The 12,087-nt window shown below is 42.3% G+C and overlaps 1 protein-coding gene and 1 long non-coding RNA gene across 22 annotated transcripts in view; one reads left to right on the forward strand and one right to left on the reverse strand.

Moving 5' to 3' along the window:
• BTRC (beta-transducin repeat containing E3 ubiquitin protein ligase) overlaps positions 1 to 12,087 on the forward strand; it is a 119,488-nt gene that overhangs the window by 50,896 nt on the left and 56,505 nt on the right. For all 21 annotated transcript variants that reach the window (XM_067001015.1, XM_067001019.1, XM_067001020.1 and 18 more), the window contains one exon: positions 7,740 to 7,829. In XM_067001015.1, coding sequence (XP_066857116.1) covers positions 7,740 to 7,829 — 90 coding nt within the window. The remainder of the gene's footprint in view (positions 1 to 7,739; positions 7,830 to 12,087) is intronic.
• Positions 3,752 to 10,317, reverse strand: LOC136791310 (uncharacterized). The gene is made up of 3 exons (XR_010832999.1): positions 9,989 to 10,317; positions 5,753 to 7,198; positions 3,752 to 5,450 (listed from the first exon to the last, which is right to left on the reverse strand). It is a non-coding gene; the product is annotated as an uncharacterized lncRNA (long non-coding RNA).

Consider the following 12,087-nt stretch of genomic DNA (forward strand, 5'->3'; position numbering starts at 1 on the left):
GGCAGCAAACAGCGAGCCTGCCGCAGCGACCCTCCTGCACGCCTCGCTTCGGACCCCGCTGTCTGTCTGCGGGCTTCCAGATGGACGTCCGGGGGAAAAAATCCCTGCCCGCTACCCCATTCAAACAGGCCCCGTAGCGTTTTCAAGATCTTTCCCCGTTAGCATTTTGGCACAGCGTGTTACCTCAGTTCGCTCGTATGGATTTGAGATGGTGTTGTAAAATTACATCTAGCACCTCAAACACGCTCTAGGCACTGTTGCAGTGTTACAGTAGAGGCACGCTGCTCTTAAGTCAATACACAAGTCAACTGGAAGAAGCAGAAAGCAGTCAGAGAAGGTAGGGCAAAGCAAAGACAAAAAGCTGCTCGCTGGCAGCAGCGGCCTCATCCCGCTGCCTGGGGCTCTTCTCCAGGCACACACCGAAGTTCTCCAGAAGTATTCCTGCTGTCCTCCCCATGGGGATGATTGCACGGTGGGGAGGAGCGTGGGGCTTCAGCTTCCTCCCTTCCCCAGGGGAGATGTCGAGGACGTACGTACCAGGTCTGTAATGTTAGCAGGGTTAGCTCATCTTTACGGTATTAATGCTTGCTAGTAAGGAGCTGCTGCTTGAAAAGCCTTCCAAGCTTGAAATTGCTAGAGGCACATCCTGGTCTTACTTTTAATAATATTCTTTGGTTATATATTTATATATACAGATACACACACACACACACATATATATATATTTTGTCTCAAAGAAAAGAGAAAAAAAATCATTTCCATTCCTCTGTAGCACTTCATGCATGTTAAAAAACTAGCCAACCTGGGTTGAGCTGGAGCCTGAGTTACAATGGGAATGCTGCCGTGTGGCAGAAAGGCCACTGGGCTCTTTCAGCAGTCGTGCTAATAGGAATCTGTCACCCTGCTGCATTTCTGCATTCCTCTGTAATTGAGTAAATTGCAAGTGTTGTCTACTCCCCCCTGCCCTTTGTGTCCGTGTCCACTTACCATCCGAAGAACGTGGGCAGTGATAAATAAAGCGCTGAACAGGGCTCTCAACTCTTTGAAAGCAGCGTGTTGCCAGCCCCCTAGTTATATTTCTTTAAGTGTTTATGTTTTTCTGTATTCTTTCTCTTGTGTGGCTGGAACCCTGGGGATCCGAAGCCATGAGAGAGGCCAAGAAGCTAACAAAGTAGCTGTCCCCTTGTTAGCTTGTTCCTTTCTTCTTTAAAAAACAAGATGAAAACCATCTGGCTCAGGGCATTACATTTTCCTCCCCCATGCACCTCTATAGATGAAGAGTTTCACCTGCAGTGAGGGTTTACATTGATTAGGGAGGGAGCAGTAATTCAAGCCTCCATCCACTTCAGTGGTACTTTGCAGTCTTTAAAGGTGCTGACCCATTGAGTTAAACTGTCAAGGGAGGATAAAAAAGGAGCTTCATCCCGGGAGGTAACAGCTGCCAGGTTTTCAACACCTTGCACGCTGCTGGAGAAATGTCACAAATTGTCAATGGGAAGAAAAATCGCTCGGCTGCCATCTTCCCTTAATGACGTGCCTTATAAAATGAAAGATTTAAGGGTTTAAAAACCAGCGAGTGGCTGTCAGGGAAAAGAAAAATCCGGAGGGATTTTGAACAATGGGGCCAACAAGATGCACCCTGAAAGACTGCGAATGCGGCATCCCGGTTGGAACAAGGGTTCGGATGGGGATGGCCAGTTTGGCACAGTGGCACAAGAGGCAAGTGAAAGCAGCAGCAGCAGCACTGAAGTCTAATATCGCCGTGCCCGTATTAAAAAAAAAAAAAAGTCTGATTCATAAGCCAGTGAACTGAGAGAAGACATACTGTATTTCTGCTCTTTTGAGGACAATTTGTTTTCAAGCAGCTACCAGATGGCTAAATACCACGACATTTCCTCCTCCTTTTTTTTTTCTTCTTTATTTTAACAAGAGATGTAGTTCTCTTTGCTCTTTGTTTTTGTTTGTTTTCGTGCTTTTACTTGGCTGAACAACCCTGTGGTGGTTGGGCATTGTGACGCTCTCCCCCCCTCTTTGCCCTTATGCATTGATGGATGAGGAAAAAAAGCTCTCCAGCTTAAATGTAATTTCAGATAACAGGCAGATTGGAGTAAGGCGCATTGTCTGTATCTTGAGTTTTTTTGTTTTAGGGGCTTTTTTTCTTTCCCTGTTTGTTTTAGGTAAGTCATTTTAATCGTACTGAGTAATTAGAAGGTACACACAGCCAAGGGAGCTTTGTTATGGTAATTGCTCAAAAAACCCACTCCCCAACTACCATTGCCATGTGTTGAGACACTTCTTCCCTCTAGTGGCAATATTAAGGACTCTGGCTTTCACAGTAGGCAAGGTGTAATTGCAATATGACAAACTGTGCTTTAGGGAAAATGCTGTGAATGATCTAGTTTTTTTGTTTGGCTGGTCTTTATTATGTCTTCTGGCTTTTTTGTGGAGACTACCCTTCTCAAAGACTGGGCTCCAGATAACAAAAATTTAGTCTTAAGAAAATAATTGCAGCGAATCATGGGGAATGTTTTACAGCTTGACTTAATTCTAGTCTTCTTTTTAATTACCTGTTTATAAAAACGTTTTTAAATTTGCTGAGATTACTTAATTCTTTCAGAAGAAGCACCTCATTTGAAATAAATAAATAAATTGCGTTTATTTTAAATAGTCCATGTGAAAGACCTTTAAAGGGTAATTAATGCAGGTCTCCTAAGACTCTAAGTAAGATGAAAGCGATCTTTCCAAATCTGCTGGAGTGATTTGTTTATATAACTTCCCACTTCTGCTGAATTCTTCTGAGTCTAATAACTTTTTTTCTAACCGTTTGGCAATTTGTGCTTAGCTACAAAAGCCCTTGTTCAAAAAGAACAGTTTAATAATCTTTTCCCTGAAAATGACTTGAAGGGAGGGTATGGGTTTTGTCTTTTTGCTGCGTTTTTATTAGTGTTATCTTTCTCTGATAAATCATGTAATTATTAACTATTGGGGGGGGAGAATCTTATTGAGCTCATGGGCTGCAGCTTCTATTAAAAAGTGGAGTTTTGTTCAGGGACTGGGGATTCGCTGGATAAATGGCCAAAGAAATGGATTGCAGTTGGCAGAAAAGCTGCACACGCAGCTCTGCCTTGGGTCGGAGGCTTCAGGTTGGCATTGAGCGCTCATCCACAGCTACGCCGACACAAGGAGAAATGTTTACGTGTTTGTGTCAAAGAGCAGGATCGCACTTTCTTTAAAAAGAAAAATGTAACCAAAGACACTTACGGAATGAGATCGGATACAGCTCTATCTTTAGTGAACTATAGTCTAGCGTCTCTGTGGCATTTTAAGCCTTCGGCTGTGAGTGAATACAGCTTTGTGGTTCCCCTGCTTCTGACATGATTTGGGGTTGCCATATATCTGTAGGATTTTTTTTTTTTTTCATTAGAGCTTGTTTTGCTATAGGGCTGCTTAACACTGTTCTCAAACGGCTTTTGCAAGGTTAAAGGAATGCAGCTCGGTAACAAGTTTGTGTCATTTTAAATATATACCTCCTAGTAAATAAGGAGGAGCCTTGCAATCAATCCCTTTTAGTGTGTTATATGTTTCACCTGACAACTAAACCCTCTATTGATTAACCATTACTTTGTTAGATAATCTCGTGTCATTGAAGCCTCTGTAAAAATTAAACTCTTTAAAATGTTTTACCCTAGCAGCAGTGCAAAAATTGAAAACTTGTTCAGAATTACAGCCGGCTTCCACAAAGAGGGTAGTTTTCACCAAACTGGTTTATGTTTGCATGCTTTATATGCAATATAAAAACATATTAAAGCACTCCAACGCAAAGCTATCTGCCTGTGGCGTTGAACCAGGCTACCGCTTCAGACTGCTTTTCCTTGGTGAAGAAACCTCTTATCTTGATGAAAGGTGAGGAGAAACTCGAACGGTTTTGGTGCAAGTTAGATGAGATTCATAAAAGGGTCGAGCTTTAAAGGTGAGCTGAGAAATTTGCTTTTCTGTGACTTGGTTCTGGTTTTGATTTTCTTGTTTTTCTTCCAGATTAGTCAGTGTTCCCATAGTCATCAGAGCCAATGAAGGGAGGTGTTGCAGTGTAACTGAGACACCATCCAATGTTTCACCTAAATGTAGGGCTCTGCAGTATTATTTCCTGATATGACAGTCAATCTGTTTTCAGTTCTGTCTTTTTCACTTGTAGCTGTTAGTGTACAGACACAATACGACCATACCAGGTGAAACCAGATCTCCATGTGCAGCAGTGATCTTGTGTCTTACTGCTGCCTGCAGAGAAACAGTAGAAGACAACCTCCACACTATATTCTTCCAGCTTCTCGTGGCTGGACTTTGTGAGTCAAACACAGCGTCTTTTCCACATTATCAGTAAATTTCCTTTGAGACCTGTTAAGTAGAGTGACATGACCTCTTTTTTTTTACCCCTGGACTGTAAGAGAGAACTAGACTTCTGCATTTTTGCTTGAAGTTTTTTGGCCGAATTATAGAATATGCATGTTCTGTATCTCCTTTATTCACCACACATAGCTAATAATGCATTCTTCTGTGAGAGTATGAAAAGAAGAACAGGAGAACTGTACAAACATAGTAAGGGACGTTGAGCTGACAATCGCTGCTTGTGTGTTTTATTCTCAAATCTGCATCCCAATGGGTTGATTCCATTATACATACTCCTTTTAATTTTCTTTTTTTCCCTGCTACTTTTATTGGGAAACAACGAGCTGCTGAAGGACTAAATGATGGGTAATTTGGTGCTTACGTAGATCTTTACGTAACAAAACTACTGTGCAAAAGTTGGTTCTCACAACAAAAGTAAGTTCTTGTCTACTTTCTGTGGCTGAAAAATTTGGGAAGGAGAGATTTTAATATCATTGGCTAGTGGTCCAAGGGCAGAGAGGTATTAACATGGGAATGCCCAGCTCGATCAGCACTGTCAGTGGAAGATGCTGCATAGGGAGAGCAAAGAGGTCTGGCTTCTCTCTGCTCTCCATTCCCCTCCTGCTCCTGCAGCCTCTACAGCTGTTGCTCCAGGGGATACCCTTGCCAAGTACTCCATGGACGTGCTGTCCCTGAGTTTGTTTAATCCCCCTTTCTACTTGCTGATGTTGTTTCTCTCCATGGCATCCTGTGGCAGCAGGTTCTAGAAGTTCACTGCCTTCTGTATCAGCTGTTTCATTTTCTCTGCTTTAAATGATGACATTAATGAAAAATAAAGCAATACAATGGAAGAATTATTTGTTTCTGTATTCTGATGTACATCCAGCTTTTGAGTAGCAGTGTAGTGAGCTTCCTTCTCATAAAATTCTAATTTTTTTTTTAGTTTTGGCTTTATTATTTTACATAGCGTGTTTGGATTATCCACTCTTTCCCATTTGTATATCTGAGAGAAAGCCTGGTGTAAGTTTGGCTTTTAAAAAGCTGGCTTGTTACCAAGGTTTTTTGTCCTGTGGGGGAAAAAAAAAAAATGAAAAGATGTGAATTTGGTTCATGGTTCAGTTCATGAAGCTACAGGCTACCTTGTTTCTTTCAGTGAATGTTTTTGTGACTGAGCTTTCCATCTGCAAAGGGGAGTTAGTATTAGCTTTCTGTGAGTCAGGGCCTCATAAAAATTACGGTACATGCGAGGTATGTTGTGCAGAAACACTGCTACTGGAATTCTAGGAATGAGACTGCAAATGGGAGAGATCACAGATTTACAATAAATGGCTTAAATTACACAAATATAAAGAACAAACAAGGAACTTACCAACTCTCCAGTTTTTCACCTCCAGAATTGTCTGAACGTCAGTGCAGAGCAGATGGCGCCAACTTTTCTGTCCACCAGTTGAGCCACTGCATCTAAGCCACAATTTAGGATAGTTTATGCTACCCTGATCTTTCTTCTGAAGAAAAAGTGCTGTGCATACCAGAGTGATGGTTTTATGACGTTGGCAAATATTTGCGAGAGGCTGAGTTGAGTCTCTCAGACTTCTGTTTGCTTGTGGCCTAATCCCAGTTTGAACCTAACCCCCCCCGCCCTGCTGAAAGATGCACTCTGTTCGGCCACACGGCACTCCGACAGGGTTCGTGTGTTTGAATTTTTCAGGCTCTCCTTCTGGATCCAGGGTCAGAAATTGCTAGCTGGCTGCTAGTCGCAGCAGATAGCGGTGTTAGGACTTGCAAGGAGATCCGCTGGAGCCAGGATACTCTGCATTCCTGTCTGTCACTGGCAATTTTCTGGTTAGAGAGCTCACTGAGAAATAAAACGTAAACTGCTGGAGTGGTGGAGAAGATAAGGGGGTTTTGTGCTCCTTTTTGTTTCTGTTTCTTGATGGAGTTTGAAGGGGGTCTGTAAAGAAGCCCAGTGGAAGGGACTGTGAATCCCTGAATTTCCCCACGAGCGTCTGGACTGTGCCAGACCAGTACAGATTGACCCGAGGCAGCAAACTGTTTGTACGGGGTGGGCAGTAATGAATGCTTAATGAGGATCAGAAGAACTTAGGTGGATAATGTGAGATGCTTGCCGTGGTTATAAACACCCAGTTCCCATCGGTTGGTGCTTGCCATCCTTCTGAGCTGGAGGCTGCGTCAGGAACGCTGCGTTTCCAAATGTACCTCCTACTGCTTAGCATAACCCCCCTTTGGTCTCTCTGTGTTCTTGCCTCAGATATCCTTTGCAACATGTTCCTCTGCTCTGTTGGGTGCTGCTGCTGGCTGCATCTTGCCCAGCCAGGCCTGTGGCAGGGGGATACAAAGGGGAGGACGTTCGTTTGGCACTCGGCACAGGGAGCACTGAACGAGGGCCTCTGGCTCCGATGGCACGGCTGTGCAGCAGAGGGAGAGGTTTAGGAGCCCTTGGCATGCCGGTGTAGCCTGCAAGTTTCGTGACCTTGTACAGGGCGTATTTATTGTCTTCTGTTAGTACCAGGCCTAGCAAGGTAGTTTTTTTTTTTACCAGTACTGGAGATCTTAAGTGCTACTGTCCTCTTCCTCCTCCTAAAAAAAATTGAGCTTCATCAAGTAGTTGTTGAAATGGTGTTGAAAGCAGGTCAGGGAAAGCCTCCGTTAGAAATTCCTGAGTTTTTCAGACATCCTAGTTTAAATAGTCTAGTCATCCAAAGTTTGATTTTAGGCACACTTAATAAGTGCTGCCCTTAAAAGAGGGAGGGACTCCGAGTAACGTCCTTGGCAAAGACTCCCACTTGAACATCCCCTGTGCAGGACAGTGTATGGGTTAAGATAAAGTCATTCTGGTTCAGAAGAGCAAACTTCCCAAAATTGTGGAAATGAGATACAAGTGAGATGTGGTCTGCCTTTGTTCACTTCCGATTATAACCCCTTGTACTGTACCTATGTGTTCTTACCCGATAAAGACAGGAGATGTTTATTAACATTTGCCTTGCGCTTTGGTAACGAGTGTACAGAAATCGCCTTGCTTTAGCTGTTTGGTTATGTAGTAGTTTTTAAAAGACTGAACAACTAAGATCAGATTTTTTTTTTCTTTTCTCAAATGAAAAGAGGAGAAAAATCTCTTCAATCTGTGTATCTCAGAACTATAAAACTGAACATCACTTTCAGAGAACACATGCCCTCAACGTAGGTTTTTGCTGCAGACTAGTTTATTTTCGTTTGAAACTTTTACACCCTAGGAAAAAGGAAATGTGGTAGTGTTGTTGTGGGTTCTTGTGCCAAAAATGTGGCGCCTGAAAGAAAATTGTGTTCTTCTATTCATAACCATTTTAATCTTTCTGCAGACCTACAACAGCTGTGCCAGACTGTGCTTAAACCAGGAAACGGTGTGTCTAGGAAGCACGGCTATGAAGACTGAAAATTGTGTGGCCAAAGTAAGTAAAAGAACGTCTTTGGTTTGGAAAGTTTTTGGTTGTATTGTTCACTGTTATTCAAAGAAAAGTTCTTGTTAAAAATTACACTTCGAAAAAGTATTTAAATAGTAAGTATTTAAAGTATTTAAAAAGTAAGTATTTTGGGTAGGCTTTTCTGTCCTTCAGTGCAGAGTTTTGAGATGTGCTGTTTCCCTCTGGTGGAAATGATTACTTGAGTCCTGAGCTATCGGGACTGAAGGGTTCATTCTGCTCTACAAGTAATAGGCTTTTCCAGTGGCATGACCTATTCCTGCCATGTAATTAGCTGTGGCAACTTCAAATGATAAATGATCCAGATACATGCTAAAATACTTCATGAGAACTCTTTATATCATGTTTAGGGGAGGGGGAGGAGGGCGATACGGCAGTTAGAAAATGGGTATCTTAATGCATCAGAGAAAAGACATTCCTTGAGAATTGTGGTAGATATGATCAGAACAAACGAGGTGCCACTAGCCACCCTCTTTTCTTAAAATTTAGCGTAACTGCAGTAAAATAGGATACATGCAGGGTTGTTTGTGGGTGGAAAACATTTGAACCATGATGCAATAAGTATAAAAAGGCTGTGTGAAGGATCTGCTTAGCCTTGTATAAGCTTCGTATTTCCACTGAAAGGAAGTTTAGAATGGGCATGCAGGACAGATCAGTGCACTCAGCCATCTGTTACTGAAACCAGCTGGCATTTTGTTGCTCCTCTGTCACCACAACCTGACCACTTGAAAGCCTGTTTTCTCTTTCGTTTTTTCAGTTCCTTGATTTTCCTGAAGACCCTTTTTTGTTTCATACTCTAAAGGTGCCTTGTCCCTTTGGGACCCGTTTTTGTATTGACCTTTAAGATAATCTCCCAGCTAAATCTTTGCTTTGGGATTTTTCTGGTGAAATGTGGATGTTTCATTACCTTCGTTTTCTGTCGGTGAATTGGCCATCATAAGTTTGTCGTGGTGCATGCAGGTGGCTTAGCACTTGTAAACTGCGCTTGACGTGCAAGGTTGCCTTCCAGTGAGGAGGTACTTCAGAGGAAGGCTACCAGTCTTGGTACAAAGTGCTCATATTTAATACCCAAACCTCCATTCCTAGCTTAAGATCAATGGTATTGCACATTGCTTTCTAAGGCCCTTTATGATGCGAAGTGGGTGAAATTCTTCAAGCAGCTCTTACTGAATTCTGTCAGCGTATAGCGCTATTTTGATGCCATGAGCAGCTCACAGGAAGCTAGCTAGAGCAAACCCACTCAACCCCATGTGCTTCACAGCACAGGGTCTTTCTGGACCTGATCACCTCACTAAGGAGCAAGGATGTGCAAGAAGTACAGCTAATTTAAGTCATGACCTTTAACATCCTAATGCCCCAAATAATAGACTCTCCTAAAGCATTGTTTTCAGTGGGGATCATGGTAAGAGATAGGGGTAGGGTTGGAGGTAGGAACAGTAAGACTTCTTTCATGCTATTGGGATGAATTTGAACAGTCATCCTGGAGGTGGAAAGGTGCATGTTCTTAAGTATTGCATCTATATGCTGCATGACTGTATATATAGCCATACCTACTGTATATACTGCTATATATACTGCTGTATGACCACACAGACTATACATACTAAGCTATATGGTATATATATCCATATATATAGTCCTTATGAAATAAAAATACGGACTTTTCTGGGGATATATTTCCCCTATTATTAGCTTGTCAGGCTGTTACACCCCCTTCCCCTTGCCTTCTAAACTACAAACCAAAGTGAAATAGGTTCTAAGAAATTTCACATTCCAGAAGTGTTGAAGCATTTAAAAATCCAGTTAGCTGGATGCAGATGGCTCAGTGATGGCATAGGCAAATGGCACAACTGTTAAATGTTCCCTCGGTGCAGGGCTTAAACGGGATTTAAGGAGTTCAGAGGCCTTCTCCTAGCCTTACGCACATGGCGAGTTTTATCCTCCATGATTGATGTGTCTTAGGGCTTTGGACATTAAAATGTTTTGTCAAGGGAGTGAATGCTGGAAAGCATGAGCGTGGGTTACTTTATCTGCAGCACTTTTCCAAAAGTATTATAGGGTTTTCGTTTATTTTTGTTTAAAACTGGCAGTGAAAGACAAAAAGGATTACTTTGGAAATTATGATTTACCTTTTCTGATTCTGCAGTGCAGCATCAGCCCTGACTGGGAATCACAGTGAGCGCTGTCGTGTGCTTGTCAGAACTGTCAGTCTGCAAGAGACGAGTTTTTTTTTCTGAAAACAGGATTTCTGATTCTGCACCTACTTAAAAAAAAGAAAATTGTGCTCTGTTATGATTACATTAATGCCATTTGCTGATCATGTGTTTGATGCTTCTGAAGTCTGTTCAAAGAACGATTTTCAGTTTCTCTTGAGGCCATGCACATCAATAGTGAGATATCTTTTTTTCAGACTGAAGCACTGCCCATCCATCAAGCTCTCTTGTTAATGAGTACTTCTGTACAGGACATTCAGGTGCAACCTACCAAGCTGACAAAGCTCAGCATTGTTTCTAAAATGGTGGAAAATGAAGTGCGTGTGTGTGTGCGTATATATATACACACAAGATTTTCAAGTATGCAAAGTAGCATAGGGTTACTGGGTTTTCAACCACTCAAGGAGCTCTGTGTTAGTGAGTTAGTCTGCCCAGTCATCGGTATGATGCCAAGCTGACTGTCCACAGCCAGGTGCTCGGTGGTATTTGCAAGCCTGTGGATTATCTAGTTTTATTCAGGCATTTAAAAATAGAATATCCTGTTCTGATTAATCTTTGTATGTTGTTCTTAGCCTTGCTTTTCTGGTATGTTTGTCCTCTGAAACTCCCTTGTTGGGACTTGGGAGTATGTGGTTAGAAGCAGATAAGGCACAATAAAAATTGTTTCAAGCGTGCACATGTATTGACTGAAGAGGAGGGATCATAAACTAAAAGCTATATATTTAGGTGCACAGATGTCACCTGCGTGATCTGTAACAGCGGGTCTTTCATCCTCAGGAGCTCTTCCATTAATCTTTTGGCATGTTGCTGCCCATTGCCTTTGAGTGATCAACAAGTGTGATGTATATTTAACCTAATGGCTTTAAAAAGTAAATGTACTTTCTAATTGTGTTTTTACATATGTACACACATGCACAAATTCTCCTGCTTGTCCTTTTAGAAAGCACAAAATGTTTGCAAGAGGATTTCTTGTTACGATGCTACTGGTGTGCAACCACAAGCGAATGGCTTTCTCAGAAATTCGTGCTAGGTGCTTAAATAAGGTAGAAATGTAGCATGAACCTGAGCTCCAAGGACAGGGTGTTTGGTTTTAATGAGGCTTATTGAAAACTGGCCAAATGAGCATCTGTTCCCATTGTTTATTCCATATTTTGCAAGCCAGTATCTTCAGGCCAGATAATGGTGTTGGTGTGCGTTTCAGCCTCAATTAGAGAGGGCCACAGTTAAAAACCCCCTGGCATCTGGTCTGTCCCTAGGACTCCTGTGATGCTCCTGGGTGTGCAGACAAGTTTCTCTTCTGTTCTGTACCTGGGACCACTTGCTTTCTGTGGTGACCTTCATACGCTGCTCTGCAGTGAGGGAGGCTCTGACTGTCTCCAGTCTCCTTGGCCGAGTCTTTGCTTGGGTGGATTATGTATGTTCTTGTTCTCAAAAGAAGGTCTTGCCTTTTCACCCTTTTATAATGTGGGCTGTGTTAGGTTTGAGTTTTGCTGTTCACTTGGAGTCTGTTGGATTTTGTGCTTTCTTGGATCTTGGAAATAACCTGATTCAAAGTGCTCTTTTCGTTCCCAGCAAGAGATTAGCGTATAGTTGATGTTATGGGGTTGTACAGCCAATACCCATTTCCTGTATTCGTTAGATAGGACTTCACTTTTTATTAACTAATGCAGTCAGTTCCACTTTGTCTGCATCTGCTACGTAAGGAAGTGTTCTCATTTTGTACATGTATTTCATTCCTATATGTGCAAGAGACAGGCAACCTATGGCATACGAGCCAAAGACAGCACAGACACCTTTTAAATGGCACACAGCATCCCCTGATTTCTGCTTAGATCTGAGCTCAGCAGCAGCTGGGAGAAGTTCTCTGTGTCTTTCTCCAATTTCGTTCCCCTTAGATAAAGAAAAATGCTGCTGAGCACTCCTTGCTACCCACATATGCTCACTGGTCCTTCCTCTAGGTCCCAGCTAACCAAGAGGCTTCTCAGGTCTTTGCATGAAGCATGCTGTGCCTTTTA

The sequence above is a fragment of the Anser cygnoides genome, chromosome 7, assembly GCF_040182565.1.
Source record: "Anser cygnoides isolate HZ-2024a breed goose chromosome 7, Taihu_goose_T2T_genome, whole genome shotgun sequence".
NCBI classification, from domain to species: domain Eukaryota; kingdom Metazoa; phylum Chordata; class Aves; order Anseriformes; family Anatidae; genus Anser; species Anser cygnoides.